The 17,286-nt window shown below is 36.8% G+C and overlaps 1 protein-coding gene across 3 annotated transcripts in view; it reads left to right on the top strand.

Annotated features, from left to right (window-relative positions):
- LOC141363077 (sialoadhesin-like) overlaps positions 1-17,286 on the top strand; it is a 171,332-nt gene that overhangs the window by 116,871 nt on the left and 37,175 nt on the right. For 2 of the 3 annotated variants that reach the window (XM_073865583.1, XM_073865582.1), the window contains exons 3-4: positions 16,572-16,919; positions 16,993-17,196. The exons of the other annotated variant lie outside the window; for it this stretch is intronic. In XM_073865583.1, coding sequence (XP_073721684.1) covers positions 16,572-16,919; positions 16,993-17,196 — 552 coding nt within the window. The remainder of the gene's footprint in view (positions 1-16,571; positions 16,920-16,992; positions 17,197-17,286) is intronic. 3 annotated transcript variants of the gene reach the window in all.

The following is a 17,286-nucleotide window of genomic DNA, read 5'->3' as shown; positions in this document are numbered from 1 at the left end:
GAGCTTTTTACCTGGTTAACGGAGGTTTACTGAATAAATTAGGATACTGACCAATATTTTAAGCCCTTTATTTTTTTCAAAAAGGACAGTGAAGAGAGACTGGACATTTTTTTAGAAGTGGAGATTTCTGCTAGTACTTAGACAGTCAAATTTGTTAAAAAATAATTACATTAATCGTACACATTGGGGGTGTACACACTGAAAAAAATGATTCATTAAATTTTATCAATTTTTTAGGTAAGTGGTTGCAATCAATTTATTTAAGCTACATTTAAACAAAAGTTTTATATTTTGTTTTACGTTACTAATCTTTTTAGTTTAAATGTAGCTTAAATAAATTGATTGCAACCACTTACCTTAAAAAAATTGATTAAATTCAATGAATCATTTTTTTTCAGTGCAGTGGAGTCAGTATTTGTATCTGTATCTGTAACAATCTCAAAATTATTTGTGTCTGTATTTGTATTCGGATGGAACCAGAAGTGGGTGGGGCTTAAACCGGAAGTTTGTCATACATGAAAATTACAATTTAAATGCATTTTTGCTTTTTATTATAATTATAACTTTAATATAAGTGTAAGAATCTATAAAAAAATCTTTCAAAACTAAAATGCAAAATGTTCTCAAAAAGACAAATAACTTGATTCTTGTTACTAATACACATGGAAAACAAACTTCTCATTTTCAAAACCCTATACAGCTTGTGCCTATGTGCTATGCATCATTGTAATAAAGCGTTAAAATAACACACTTGAGCGCGGACAATACTGTACATCACCTTTAAGCATTTAATGTGTCTGTCAGCACCAAGGCCGCCTTAATGCACGGGCTTACCTGGGCTGAAGCCCAGGGGCCTCCGAAGTTCAAGGGCCTCCCATGTTCGCGTTCATGATGAGCTGAAAATGTCATTTTGTTTTGTAACTTGTCAGGTTTTCTGTCAGTCACTCTAATTGCACGTTACATGTCTGCTGATTGGTCCGTTGTAACTTACCGTAAAATAAAATATCAGACGTAACAGATTTTTCTATTCCGCGTAATGTAATTAAGTGTGCGTTGTCAACTTGACCTTCCTGCATGTTAGACTGAGTGTGACAGAGAAACGGGAAATAATCCACCAACAAATGAAAGAGTCATTTCTGAAATTTCATAATAAGCACCAGTGAGGTGCAGGTCTCTCTCTCTTTCGCGCGCGTGCTCGCTCTCTCTCTCTTTCGCGCGCGTGCTCGCTCTCTCTGTGCTCGTGACGTGCAGCTGAGTCTCTGGCATGCAGAAGTCTCTCCAAGCGTGCGCAAGAAACGTTGCCGCTAAATAAAGAAAAGAGTTCCCGCACATAATGCTGTTAGTTGTTATAGTTTACTCGCGTTTATATCAGTGACGTGTGCGCAGCTGGAGTGATGCAGTTTGACGCGACGTTAGCTCACAGTACACACATCTGTTGGTTTAGATTAGAAAAACGACAGAGATGCAACGGTAAAGGTGCAAGTCTAGAAAGTAAAGAGCGACAAGACCATCTCAAATTATCATCCCCAAATAGCACCATTCATATTTATAATCTCCTTATCTAAAGATCTTATACAGGTATGTTTTGTGCATATTCATGCTTGTTATGCTTATGTATGCATAAATACTAAATACAATGCATACTATATCTTCAATAGCCTACAAAATAAATAACTGATTAAAAAATAAGATTTTGTCTATAAAGACTTATCTTTTGTTATCATTAATGCATTTTCACTTTAAAACTAACTTTAACTTATTATATGCTTAAAACTGTGCTGAGCATTTGGTTAGTGAGTGACAATGAATTTTCTGCAAATTTGTATATTCCAAAAACTATATAAACATAAAGCTTATAAACATATATACTTTCACACATTTTGGTTTTATTATCACCACATGTTGCTGTGTGTGGTTGTTAAATAAAGTGTCTTGTGTTTATGCTCAAGTAGGCTCAGTGATATGTTAATAATGATATTATGGTGTTTTCTGGGTCAACGAGGGAAAACTCACTGTTGTATGTCTCGAAAGAAACTAATGCATTTTGTAATGTAGATTACCTAGATATTACACTTAAAAAAACTATAAATCGAGGGTATGGGGGGCCTACAAAACCTCTCAGCCCCAGGGCCTCACATTAGGTTAAGGCGGCCCTGGTCAGCACAGTTCCATATGTGACCCATGCTGTCTAAATGAGTGGGAAGTTTTCAGAAAGTAGCCTAGCCTTCATTAATCCATTGTCTAGTGATCCCAATATTCTAGTAATTAAACATCTAAAATGATTGTTATTTGTACGTTTTCTGAGAGGTGCATTAAATGATTAACCTAAAACTACAAAGGTGCAGATCCATCCATATGCGTCTGACACTGGTTTCGGTTTAAAAACATGCAGGAATTTGAAAATAAAATGCAGGAATTGCTTGATGTTTAAAGAGTTATTGAGGGAGATAAAGTTCGGGAACTGATTTATGTTAAAAGGTTAATAAGATCGACAAGACTCGCGCTGATTGACAGATCCGAAACGCACAGATGCGCAAGTGGTATATACACAGTTAAAAACATCTCTTTTGATAAGAATTCACGAAAGAATAATAAGCATTACAACAAACTTGCATGAGCACATTACTATGTCCATACAGCACTTGCACGAACATAATGAATTGTAAAAAAAAACTCATTAATCTTCAACTAAATAAATAAATAATCAAATATTCATTTAAAATTTCAAATAACAGTATGCTCTGTTATTTAAATATCAGTTTTAGGCATTAGTTCAAAACAAACAACATGATTTAAAAAAACAAGGTAATTAGAAAGATTTAGGCTTATTGAAATGTTTAGTTATTTTTAGGGATGCACCGAATCCAGGATTCGGTTTCGGATTCGGCCGAATACTGGGCTTTTTGGCGGGGTTCGGGTTCGGCCGAATCCTAGATTTTTTTTCCACCGAACCAAACCCTAGGCTTGCGCTACGCTGGTCGACGTCACGCAGCCGTTGATTACACACATCGGGTGCTGACGTGGAGATGAGCTTTTTCTTTCGGTCAGCTGGATACACCAAAACTTTTAAACACCGCTGAAAACGCCTTGAGGACCCCAAATGCCAGCTGTTTTTCAGCCGAGCGCTTGGTAGCTGTGATGCTTCAGCTGTGAGCCGGTTGGTTGCTGTGGTAATGTCCTGCCCCTCCTCCACTGTAATTGGACGGCCGTGTGAAGACTGACATTGACGAGCGGAGCTTCTCACCCAAAGTTAAATATAGTTTCAGCACGGAGCTGCTTGCTTATTGGAAAAACGAGCGTGTCGCAACGCTTCGCTTTCATTATGCATAGGCTTATGGTAATTGTCAAAATAGTTTTTCCAACTTGTCATCCTGGCATAATGTACAGTTAAAATTAAATAAAATGAAAAATACACTGCTGTGGACATTTTTTACTTCATTAATGTGTTTTACTGTGTTGGAATAAGGATGCGAGTAGGATTCGGTATTCGGTTTCGGATTCGGCCGAATCTTAAACGGTGGATTCGGGATTCGGCCGAACCTAAAAAATCTGGATTCGGTGCATCCCTAGTTATTTTTACTTACTTTATTTTTATGTTAATTTCAATTTATGTCATAATAATCTTCAGTTTAAATTTTGCTTTTAAAATGTTACATTTTCACATTTTTATCTGTTTATCGAATCTGTTTCAAGTGTTGTTTAGCCACTACAGCCACTACATCCAGGCCCATCTCCAAAAGTACAAGAATTAGCCTCCTCACCACAGTATGGCGGGGAGGAAGTTTCCACGCCACCAACAGAAGTGGAAGTTCATTGCACTGAAATTTGTAATGGTGACCTAAGTAACAAGTCATGTTCAAGAATCAGCTTGGTGAAAGTTTATCCTAAAGACCAGCCTTGGAAAGCACTGAAAGTCTATGTGATCCTTGAAGAGCAGAACAATAGGTCATTAGCTCGTTTTGAATTCTTTGATGCCTTCAAAGAAAATTCCCCAGCTTCTTCATATACCTTTAGAACTTGTTCTGGAGTGACAGAGTCCATCAGTCGAAAAGCATCTGGCTACCAAATCGAGTTTGTAGATGGAAAGGTAATCCTCTTCCTACCAAATTTGCTAGAGTGTAACAACATTCCGGATAAAAGGGCAGAAATTCCCTCACCAAGTGCTGCGCTCTATTACTTTCACCTGAAGCCTATTACTTCAATCATACCAGAGTTAGATTCAGATGCTCCTATCATGATTATTCTGGGTCGTAACATTATCAGAGTCCCTAAGGTTTGCAGACAGGTAAACGGTCCTCACAACGCTCCTTATGCAAGGAAACTTGACCTAGGATGGGTGATAGTTGGCAATGTTTGTTTGAATGGCATTCACAAGTCTACTACTGTGAGTAAATTTTTCACCTACACAAAAGAACAACGTCTATCTATCTTTGATCCTGGCCAAGTGTTTTTCGTGTGAAAGAGAGAAACGTTAATGATTTTAGAAATTGTAATGGAATGTGTTCTATGGAGCAACTTGTTTACAATCACATGTTCAGTTTGGTCAAGAAGTGTTTAAGGTTACCTGTGATGACAACAAAATGGCCACATCCATTGATGATCTGGCGTTCCTTCACATTATGGACCAAGAATTGGAGAAAGATGAAAGCAACAGCTGGGTAGCGCCATTGCCCTTCAAAGCTTCAAGGTGCAGACTTACTAACAACAGATGTCAAGCTATGAAAAGGTTGTCAACCTTGAGACGAAATCTTGAAAGAAACCCAGAGAAGAAACAACACTTCTTAACCTTTATGGGTAAAGTTTTTAGTAACAACCATGCTGAAGGAGCTCCCCCTCTCTTAGATGGAAAGGAATGCTGGCATTTGCCTCTCTTTGGGGTATATCACCCTAAAAAAAACAGGAATATAAGAGTTGTCTTTGATTCCAGTGCCCATCATGAGGATGTCTTGCTGAATGATCTTTTAACTGGACCAGACCTGAACAACACTACTCTCGGGGTGCTTATGCGATTTCGCAAGGAAGCTGTGGTGGCCATAATAGCTGGCATTGAACAAATGTTCTACTGTTTCCAAGTGAGAGAGGAAGACAGCAATTTCCTGAGGTTCCCGTGATTCCGTAATAATGATCCATCCGAAGACATCATTGAGTACCGCATGCGGGTCCATGTATTTGGCAATAGTCCATCTCCTGCTGTGGCCACCTATTGTCTCAAGCTGTGCATTAAAAGTGGCGAGTCTAAGGTCAAGAACTTTGTAAACCATGACTTCAATGTTGATGATGCCTTGAAGTATCTTCCTACAGTCAAAGGAGCAGTAGACCTGCTAAAAACACACAGAGGACTTGCTGTTTCCAACTTACGGCTTCACAAGATAGCTTCAAACAGAAGAAGAGGTTCTAAAGGCCTACCTGAGATTGACAGATTTATGTGGAATCAACCATATCGGCTACATAATGGGTAAGGCAAAACTCATCCCTTAGCAAACAGTTCCCTATCTTGAGTTGTGTGCTGCGGTTCTGCCAGTGGAACAGAGTTCCAGAGTTCATTACTTCAGAAATTACCCTTCGATGACACTACTAACTTTACAGATAGTAAGGTAGTGCTGGGGTACATATATAATGAGACACGACGCTTCTATGTATATGTCAGCAGCGTGTCCTCCGTATTCACAATCATTCACATCCAAATCAATGGAAGTATGTTCACACAGATGCGAACCCAGCAGACATTGCAACAAGGTCTGTAACTGCTGCTCATCTCCAAGACACTATTTGGCTACATGGTCTAAAGTTTCTGAAAAACAACCCTCAGACTTTACCCGAAGAGAACACATATAACATATAAGCTTGTGGATTCCTCTTTAGATGCAGAGATATGTCCTGAAGTCTCCACATTGAAGACCACAATGATGAACAACAGTCTTGGAGCACAACGCTTCTCCAAATTTTCCACTTGGAAGTCTATCACTCAGACATTGCACATCTTCTTATATCTCGTCAGTTCCATAAACGTTCTATGACAGAAACTTCAAGCTGCAAGCGCTGGCATTACTGTTCCAATGCTCCAACATTGAAGAACTCTTATGTCCGTCAAAGCAGTCCAACAGGAGACATATGCCCAAGAGTATAAGGACTTGGAAACGGGGGACAAGCTCTGAAAAAAAGCCTCCTTAAAGGCTTAGACCCGTTCATAGATGCAGATGGCCTAATAAGAGTAAGAGGACGATTAGCAGAAGCACAGATTGAGCTTGACGTAAAAAGCCCCTTATTATCCCTGGGAAACATCACATTGCAACACTTTTAGTTAAACCTCATCATGAGAAAGTGCGACACCGGGGATGACATTACACAGAGGGTGTTGTGCGTGCTGCTGGTTATTGGATAGTTGGTGGCAAGAGACAGGTTTGCAGTGTCATTCATGAATGCGTTACATCCCAAATATAATGAAGAGAACCTCAGACTCAAAAAATGCCTGACCTTCCAGCAGATCGTGTGTCCACTGTCCATCCATTTACAAATGTGGGATTAAATGTTTTTCGGCCCATGGAGTGTGGTCATATACAGAGCAAAAGGTGGGCAGTAATATTCACCTGCATTAGTGTGAGAGCTGTGCATATTGAGCTAATTAAATCTTTAAATTAAATCTTTAGATACATCTAGGTTCATTAATGCCTTGCTCCACTAATCTCAACAATACATCTGTTAAAAAATTTTTTTAGTCATGTGAGGGAAGGGAGTTTATCCACATTTAAGGCTGTAACTACACTTATATAAATGCAGGTAAATGTGCCAATGTGCTAAACATTGCATCTACTTTGACGTAGGACAAATGATGTCATATGACGTTGTAGTAGTGGTGTCCTATTTCTTAGGGGAATATTTTTAACCCTTCCCTTTTCACTCTGTTTCAAGGGGCAAGGGGAAGTGTTGAGGGGTAGGCGTAGAGTTATAAAATAGAATTGGAATTGGGTCTTAGAGGGTTTTGCATCTGAACTCTGAAAAATGTTCTTGTTCATTTATATACAGTATGAGTGTGGTTGTAATTGATTGTGAATGTTACAGCAGTATTTTGTGACTCTTTCAGGTCTTTCTAATAGTAGCTGTTGGGGTGTGACTTACACCTCTAGAAGAGTTTGTGCTTTAGTGGGATCAACAGTAGATATTAACTCTTCATACACACATCCAACTGGATATAGAGTAGAGAAAACATACTGGCATTACATTAATTCTTGGAGAAATCCTCCTTGGGTATTTAATCATTGGGAATTCAGAGATCTGCGTGAGGATCATCAGTTTGCTGGTCATGTGGAGTATCTGGGAAACACACTGAGAATCAAAGACATCAGCACGAGTTACACTGGATTATATCAGTTCAGGATCATCACTAACACATCAGATGAATTTGCTGGTTATCCTGGAGTCTATCTCACTGTTACGGGTAACTGCTCATATTAAACTCTCTGTAAAGCTGCTTTCACTGATCAGATTTGTAATGAATATATTTATGCTACTGTTTTAGGATTTTTAAATGTTGACTATATATTTATAGTGCACTTGTGCATTTAATCAATGTTTTTATTCAAAGCAATTTAAGCTGGGTTCACAGTATATATTTTATCTGTATGTGTGTGTTTGACTGCATGACTTTGCCATTGTTCACATCATACTGAATTGAGCTGAATCAAACATTTCAGGCCTAACTTGAAAAGTAGTTGATGTGCATTTTGTTTAATGAAATCTCAGATACACGTGTGAGAAGCAGTCCAGACCCTGTGATAGATGGAGAAAAAGTGATATTAAGCTGTTCAACTGAATGCACTCTGGATAACAAACATACTTACATCTGGTATAAGAATGGACAACAGGTAACAGATGGATTGACATTATTAAACAAGCTGTACCTGGACTCAATCAACAGTGAGGAGCTACAAGAGTATTCCTGTACTGTAAGAGGTAACACAACATCTCATCATACATCTGACTTTACTGTTAAACTGTAAAAAGTGAAAATGGATCAACTTAAAACATTACTTCAATTGGTAACACCTACAAAAAATTAAGTTATTTCAACTTAAAATTTTCGCCTAAGGTAAAACGCAGGTGAAACTTTAACTTGGAAAAACATATTTTTAGGTGTTACCAACTGAAGTACTTTTTAAGTTGTAATAGGGAACCTACCACTGGTCCAATGGCGATCTCCAGAGGCGTGGTGAAAGATTACCACATGTTGCAGTCTTTCCTTTCACATTAGAAAATAAGGTATAGATTTAAAAATTAATTTATTTTAGTTACCAATCTCTTAGTTTTAGCTGACTCCAATATTATAAAACATATGTTTGATATTACTTGTGTCATGGACCCGTCCCCGTCTAGGTTTGGAAAGGTATTAAAAGCTAAATTTCTGTTTCCCCTCCCTCTCCTGTCCCATTTCAACACAAACACAAGAATACTTTTAAGAGTTTTATTCACTCTGTGTGGTCAGAAGCCTCTCTTCGGAAAGGGATAAAGGCCAAAATAACAAACATAATGGGAATCTAAATTAATTTTAGATTATTAACTTGCCTAAGGAAATAAATAAAAATACAAAGGCAAAACACTTGTCTTCCCTCACTCCCTAACTAAGAATAACCAGGAGAAAAAGAAATAATACAAACTAAAACGGCCATCCCAGACCTACAGCTCTGAAAGTAATTAATTTAACAAAGGAAACAATAACTGAATGAAATTACACATAGCCTACGAACAATTAATAAAAATTAGGAACAGATAGATGATTTTACAACAAGAGCCGAACTTAAAGACAAAATAAAGAGAACCAACTCTTACATCTATACAATTATTAGTCCACACATTAGTCACAATAGACCTCTAAAGATAATAGACAGGAGCTGGAGAACGACCGATCGTGAGCTCCACAATGTGCTCTACCGAAGCTGGCAGACTATGTTTACACGTGGGCGGCTGTTTTCATAAACGGACATTTCAACCTCTCTGGTTTCAAAAATAATATCGTGCACACATGTCAGTTTTCAGAAAAGTGTTTATTTACACGTACCCGTGCATATATGCCTTCAAGGGAAGCTCAAGCCCACGTAAGCCAATCACCGGCAGCGCTGGTGCTGATGCGAACTGGTTCTTCATGTTGGAGGGAGGAGTTGTTGCAGTAGGTGATCGATGACGTCAAAGTACCGCGAGAGCGAGTTGAGGAATCACATGTAGAGGTCTAATTTTGAATCGCTCTCGCGGTACTTTGACATCATCCGTCTGTCAGTTCTTGCAGCGGCGCATGAAGTCAAACACGCATAAAATTGCTGACCTCCGAGCACTCGTCTCTACTCCTCGACATAATGGAGCAGCTGTATTTGCAAATACAAACACACGAAACGAGTTTGCATGAACATAAATGTGATCTTGGAAGCGTTCAGAGAGAGTAGCAGTCACATGTAAACATAGGTCACACTTTTGACATAGGTGCGAGCTCTGGCGCATACTCTGTGATGTTGCCTGCTTAAACATCCGTTTGTCTCACTTTACATGCAACCGTGCAACCGAAGATTTTCAAGATCTCCACTCTAACCGGAGTTTTTAGAAACAATCGGTTCTCCGTTTGCGTGTAAATGAGGGGCACAAATGAAGGTAAATCTCTCAGTTTTTAAAAATAACCATGTACGTGTAAACAGGGCTTAGAACACAGTGCAATTTTACAAACAATAATCACATCTCTCAACTTTAAGTCCCAGGACTTAACACCACCACCCTTACTTACAAAACCTAATTCTAATAAATTAAGTTTTGTTACACAATATAACCACCTAGTTGCCATTCGAAGTTTAACAATATTTATTACACGGCTCTCTGGAATGCTTGATTCTGATTGGTCAGTTGAGACATTTGCAGGTTTGTTCTTTTCAAATAATAACCGCTCCAAAGTAATAACGCATATCCGGTACTACTTGTACGATTAAAATCACTCCGCGCCAATAAAGATTACTGTTTGGCGCCATCTTGTGCCAAACACTGGACAACCACAATTAAGAATGGAAAATTTTGACATTAATTTTAACATGTACGGCAAAAAACAAAACATTTAAACAGTGGATAGAAGAACGAACAACGACAAGACACAGAGAGCTTACTGAGACTGAACTTGACAAAATAGAGCATGACAGCTATGAAACCAACACACAAAAAAATACAGAATGGGCATTAAAACTTCTCAAAGACTGGCTAAAGAGAAAAAAATGGAGACAGACAAGTATGAAGCAGAGGATCTTATGATCATTTTATGCATCTGTGCAAAGTTTCGTGGAAGGATAAAAATGTTAATTTAAAACAAATATGCCAATAAAATGTTTCAAATTCATATTCATGTCCAGTTTTTTTTTTCTTATGTGGCAAGTAGCTGTGTAATAACGGGATAATGTAGAGGCAGCCGGTAGTTATTGGGAAATAAGCCCCTTCAGTGTGACACAAGACTGTCGGGGATTATTTCCCGATAACTACCGGCTGCCTCTACATTATCCCTTACATAACCACCTAGTTGCCATTCGAAGTTTAATCCACAGTATGCGCTCTGGACAGTGCATCAGCTAAGATGTTATCTACCCCTCTTTTATGCCGTATATCCAAATTAAACTCTTGCAAAAACAGTGCCCATCTCATCAGACGCTGATTAGAGTTTGACATCCGCAACAAAAATATCAGCTGGTTATGGTCAGTGTACACTACAATTGGTTCACTAGAATTTAGGTACACTTCAAAATGTTTAATGGCCAACAGCAATGCTAAAGCTTCTTTTTCAAATGGTACTATAATTTTGCTGTCATTTTGAAATCTTTTTAGAAAAGTAACTGACAGGATGTTCAATGCCAAGTACATTAGATAAGTACATTATTTCCCGTGAACGATTCTGATGAAAACGGTAAGGTACTTTCCAGTATCAATGACTGAGCGGACCCTGTATTTCGCAACATTACTATGGATTTAGGTTCGAAATCACCCGAAAGCGATACAGTACATTTTTGCATAAACTTCTCAAAGCCGGAAGAATTTGATTGTAAACTTACACCTTCAGAAGCAAAAATAAATGCTACCCCTTTAGGCTTATTAAATTTCTGCTGCCAAGCTTTGCAATTTGAAATCAAATGATCAGAATCAAGGCAGTAAAATCATACCCTCTTTTTATCAGATCGTTTCAACACAGTTTTTGGACTCGCTATAAGACCTCAGTGGATTATGTGCTTTATCTCTACAAACATCCATAACAGACGAAGGTTTAGGAGTGCGCACCGGAGAGAAGACGGTTTTGTGTGTAAGCACAAATTCGTTGGCTAAAATTTCAGCATCAGATAATTTAGAAGCTTTTTTCTCATTTAAATTTACTAAAAACTTTCATTTTGCAACAGATCTTTTATGTGCACAAACATATTTTAACACTCTAAAAACAAAGAAAAACATGAAATCGGTAATTTGACTCCTTTAAACTTACTAACGCGAGTGGCAATGTAAAGCGCGATCACACTGAAATCTGAGAAGCAGAGTGCCATTTATTTTCAGATTTATATTTTTGGCTTTTTTCTTTTGCCGGCCAAAGATTTTGAAATCATCTTTGTGATGAAAAAAAGTAATATTCTGAATGTTCTGCCTTCTCTAAATATAACTGAGTTTGTGTCTTTTTCTTCTGAAATAAAACTAATGGACAAAACAAATGAAAAAATGAACAAAACCAATGAAGAAATGAACAGTTCAGTGTTTGTCCCTCTGTTGGTGTTTCTGCCTCAGTTTCTCATTATAGGAGCTGTATGGATCTGGTAAGTAAAAATATCAAGTAAAACTCAAAACTGCATAACATACAGTGAATATTCTGATATGAATTCAGATTGTAAGAGTGTGAATTTTGACCCTACAGGTTTTTCATCAGCATGAATAAATTGAACTCATCTAAAAACAAAACTGATGACAAACAAATAGAGGTGAGAAAATCTGTATATCTGTATGTTAAATAAACTAATGGTCAGATTTTATAACATTATCTCTTTCTGTGTGTTTGTCATTGTTAGATGTTGCAGGTCTGTGAGTAGATCAGCTGTCTGTCCATCAGAACTACTGGAGTGATGTCACAACTCTCTTTATGACATCATCACCTAGCAACAGTCTCTCAGCAGGGACATCAGTGATGCAGTGATGTCATATACAGTGATATATTAATGACAGCTCAGTGTAAATAATCTAATGATGAAATAGATGAATTATTCATTGAAGTATTGAGTTTATCATTCAACAGTCTTGTGTCAGTGTCAGATCAACTGTAACATCACAATGCATAAATCCTGTAAAAACTTTGCTATAGTGCATCTTTATGTAGATGATACTGTGATCTACTTTCATCTTCACTATAAGTCATTCTGTTATTCAACTCAATGCTGTTTTTAGTTAGGTTAGGATTTTATTACAGGGCTGTGCTTTAATCTTGTAGTTAGGAAAACATTTGTTCAGTTTATTTTAAAATGTTTTGGACTATGGGGACATTATTTACATGCATTCACTGAATTTCATAGTTTAGACACTGACTGTGTATTATAGCTCTTTATGTTTTATAAATCATTGTTGTATATTTTATAATACAGTCTTTTGATTTCATTAAGCTTGAGGAGACTGCAGCATCTTCTTTCACTTATAAATAGTTGCTATGATTTTGTCTCTTCTAGATGTCGACTCTTCAGTGCACTTCAGGTTTCATTCAGGACTCAGTAGAAAATCTTTTGCTTATTCTGCTCTCTGGTCATGAATTAATCTTCAGAATATAACAACAGCTTGATCATTTTATTACCATGAGAAGTAATTTTCTTGAAACATCACACTAACCGTGTGCATGTCTGTGTTTAGTTAACTTCTTCATTTAGGTTAGATGTAATCAGTTCACCCAATACAGCCGAGTCAACTGCCTCTAGTGGACAAAAACAACACTGCACCAAATATACAAGAGTCTCTCTGTGGTGTACAGATCTAAAGGATTTCCAAAGTGAATTCACTAAATAACACAAAACAAAGTCATGTTTAATTTAAAGGGGTCACATCAACTTGAAAATTCTGTCTACATTGTTGAACTTTACAGTTTATTAAAATAATGTTCCCAAAACTGTCACTGGGCCAGTACTCTTTATAAAGACCCCATTTAGGTACAGATATGTGGTGTCAGTATGAACCTCGAGGTATTAATATGAACTCTTTATGTGCACAGATGTACTTTTTAAAAGGGTAGCGCCCCAGTGACAGCTAGAGATCATTTATAACATTTGTTTCTGACAGTGTATGGATTATATTATTACTGGGAAACATGAAGACATGATGCACTGCTGTAAATCTATCACATAAAGACTTCAAGTTTATTCCAGGAGAGGGCGACACACAACAGAGTCTATAATGTACTACAACATACACAAAACAATGAGTCCTCAGAAACAGAGAGAGAACTAGAGTTTAGATTGACAGAAATTGTGAAAGAAGGAAACGAACTTCGAATTTTAATTGTAAATTATGTCAATATTAATTCATTGTGATTAATCAAGTGCATACCTGTCAACATTGGGATTTGAAAATAAGGGAAATTTGCTTTTTGTCATGTTTTCAGTACAAATATCTAACAATTCTTAATCAATATGTATTTTCTTGCAAAATTACCTGATAAAATTTGTCACAAAAAATATTAAATTTATGTGAATAAGTGCTTAAAACAAGCACAAAACTACCAATGGGTAAAGAAAAGATCTTGAAATAAGTTTACTTTTTTTCTTAAAAACTTGATGAATGTAACATTTTCATACCTCATTGGTAGATTTTTTTTCTTGTTTTAAAGGCTTTGGTGCTGATTATTTATCAATGCTTTTACACAATATCAGATTTGATTACTGAGGATGTTGTGCTGGCACTTTATTCCCAAATCCCTATAGATGGAGTGTCTTTTATTTTTTGGGAATGATTTATCTGGGGGTAAAGTTCTACCTCTTCCTGAAGTTATTGTTACTCCTCATAAGATAGATGGTCCAGATCAGCTTGAATTGGTTTATTCAGAAACATTTCCTGTTTGTGTAACTCAGTGGTTCTCAAACTTTTTCCGCGTACGGCCCCCCTTGTGTACGGTGCATTCCTTCACGGCCCCCCCAAAGAAAATGTATGAGAAAAACTGTTCTAAAATGTAACACTATCATTAAACAAAACATATTAAGTTATACTAAGTAGTGCTGTTAGTTAGTAGTCTTATTTTTTAGGTTTAATAACACAGAATTCATGATAAATGAATGTATTTTATAAAATAGCATAAAACTGGGGCCCCCCTTGCACCATCTCACGGCCCCCCTGGGGGCCCCGGACCCCAGTTTGAGAACCACTGCTACTCGTGTCATGTCTGCTAAAATGCATATTGAGTTTAGACCTCCAATAACCAATCTGAGGTTTATGATAGTTTTATAGCCAGAGATGAGATGAATTTGACAGGATTTGGAGAGATGTTTCCATCTCAAGAGAAATTAATTCATGATCAGAGACAGGATCTTACTTTATCATCTTTATTTGAGGATGTAGTGTTGGAAGAAGTACTGTTGGAGCTTCTGGTTATTTTGTTAGTGATGGTGAAAATGAACAGATCTAAAAATATAAAGTCAGGATGAATGGAGTGATGTGTTTCAAGTTATTGTTCCAGCAGTCTATCGATCTGACATCTTGTATATCTTACTCACGATTGTCTTTCTGGTCACTTGGGTGTCAAGAAATCTTTGGATCGGGTGTTAAGGTATTTTTTCTGGCCTGGTTGAAAACAATAGGCCTACTGCAGACTGAGGTCAGAATGTAGAACACATACTCTTGATATGTAGATAATATTCTGAAAAAAAGAAAGAACTAGAAAAGGCAGCAAAGAATGTATTGTGTTTAAAAAACCTATTAGGTGATCAATCTTTAATTAAAGCTGTAATCGTGTTTCTGAAAGACACTCAACTCGCAAATAGGATATAGAATATTAAGAAACATCAGTCCCCCATTTAGTTAACTTTAGTTGTATTAATTAATTAATCTTTAATCTCTTTAATCTCACCTCCGTAGTAGAGTAATATAATTGATATCACAAGGAGTTCACACCTCAGTCCAGAAGATGGCGATAATGCACACTGTTTGCAAACTGTCAGTAAAAACTACCAAAGAAGAAGATTTATCCCTGACCCTATCTATGGACCCTGCAGGCACCATCTACAAGTAAACAGTTACTAAGGTAAAAATTAAAACAGCTTTTATTAATGTTTAGTTTGACAATTAAACTGAAGTTGACAAATAACATTTTCTTAAAGGTTTAGCTCACTGACCATTTACTGATAAAGAACTAGATATAGATACACTATTCTGGGGAGGTTGCTAGTGCTAGATATTTTTTCACAATGGCTGTTTACATGCACAAAAATTTATCAATCCGACTAAATTTGATACGATTGAAGGTTACGACGATACAGTTTACATGCACCCTAAACATTGCAATCTGATTTAAATGTTCATTTACATGTACGTTATTTAGAAACTCTGCGCAAGGACAGCCAGGGTTGCCAGACTCACGTTTCAAAACCATCCGACTGGACGTTCAAAACTAGCTCAAAACAAGCATCACAAGACTATTCAAAGTCCAAATACCAATAACTTATCAACGGAATTATTTAATCTTTAACCAGCAGGAAAAAAACAACTGGTGAAAAGTGTTAATCAGTATCCCAAATCTAAACTCGAAAAAAAGCAGAGGACTTGGCAACGCAACGCTCGCGACAGCATCTCTCGTTGGAGTTCACGCTTTACTCTGTATAAAAGTATAAACTGAGTTGGAGTTGTTCTTAAGAAGTTTTCAGATATAGGTAATGAAAACACACTTTTCAAAAGTCACAACGCTATTTTATTGCTTTAAGTAGCTTAATGTTTCAAAAGTATAAACAAACGCTGCAGAGTTTAGTACAGCGTGTGACTCCATTAATGCTGTTGTTGTTGCGTGTTTCTGTGACGAGATTCATAAATATAATACATGAACTTGGAGCGCAAATGTTTTGCGCATGTGCACAACTTATTTTTGCATCCAGTCAAACTATAACATTTTGTTTTTTATCAGCAATAAGAAAAGTTCTTGTTTAATGTTTTGTAGCTGGTATGTGAGTTTCTACAGAAAGAAATCATGAACTTCAGACTCTCATCACTGATCCTGCTGTTACACATTCAAGGTATGAAACACAGTTTTGTGTTATGCTGAAATGCTTCAATTTATTATATATTTGTTAAAAGTATGTCAGATTTTAAACTAGTTTAGTCTTATTTAATTTACATCGCTGTACTCCAATTCTGGATTCTCCATTTGGATCAGTCTCTAAAATGTTTAAAGTGAGTTTGTATATTTAAAACTGAACTTAGAGATTTGTGTTTGAGAACAAAATTGATGAATAGGGTTCATATCCTTACAGGACTGTCTGAATCTCTCATCTCGCTCTGTCATTTTAATGAAGTTACATACAGATAAGCTATAAATATTATTAACGTTACTGTTTCTTCTTCAGGGTTCCTAACATTGGATAATTTTAATGTAACCTGTGATGAATTGAATATTTGTGCTGTGATGGGGACACGTGTGACAGTGAAGTGTTTTTACTCAAACATCAACATCAAAACTGGGTTCTGGTTCAGTCAGAAACAGAGAACAAACTGGAGAAACAAAGATGAACCTGAAGATTTGACTTTAGATTCAGATTACTCAGGACGAGTGTGTCAGAGGATCACTGAAGATTACTCAAAGCTAATAATATCAGATCTGATAGAGAGCGACAGTGGAGAATATCAGCTCATGTTCATTATGAAGGATGGAGTTAAACATCTCAGCTCAGTCACAGTCAATCTAACAGTTTCAGGTACATTTACATTCTCATCAGTCCAGTTAAACTCTTTTCATTTCTCATCTAATGTAAGGTTTTGATTATTTAGTTTTACAGGTGAAGATTAATCCTGAATCTACAGGACAGCGAGTAAAACTGAGCTGTGATTCCTCCTGCCCTTTAACATCTAAATACCACTGGTACAAGAATGGACAACATTTAACAAAAAAACAAAACATATTTGTATCATTCATTGGACACACTGACAGTTATTTCTGCTCTAAGTCTTTTTTAGGGTCCACTTTATCTGTGTGTGAGTCTGACATTTACACAATATTTAAATTAAAATGGAAGAACATTCATATACAGTATGAGTGTGTTTGTAATTGATTGTGAATGTTAC

This window comes from Misgurnus anguillicaudatus, unplaced genomic scaffold (assembly GCF_027580225.2).
Source record: "Misgurnus anguillicaudatus unplaced genomic scaffold, ASM2758022v2 HiC_scaffold_32, whole genome shotgun sequence".
Lineage (NCBI taxonomy): Eukaryota > Metazoa > Chordata > Actinopteri > Cypriniformes > Cobitidae > Misgurnus > Misgurnus anguillicaudatus.
This window is presented reverse-complemented; position numbering and strand designations above follow the sequence as displayed.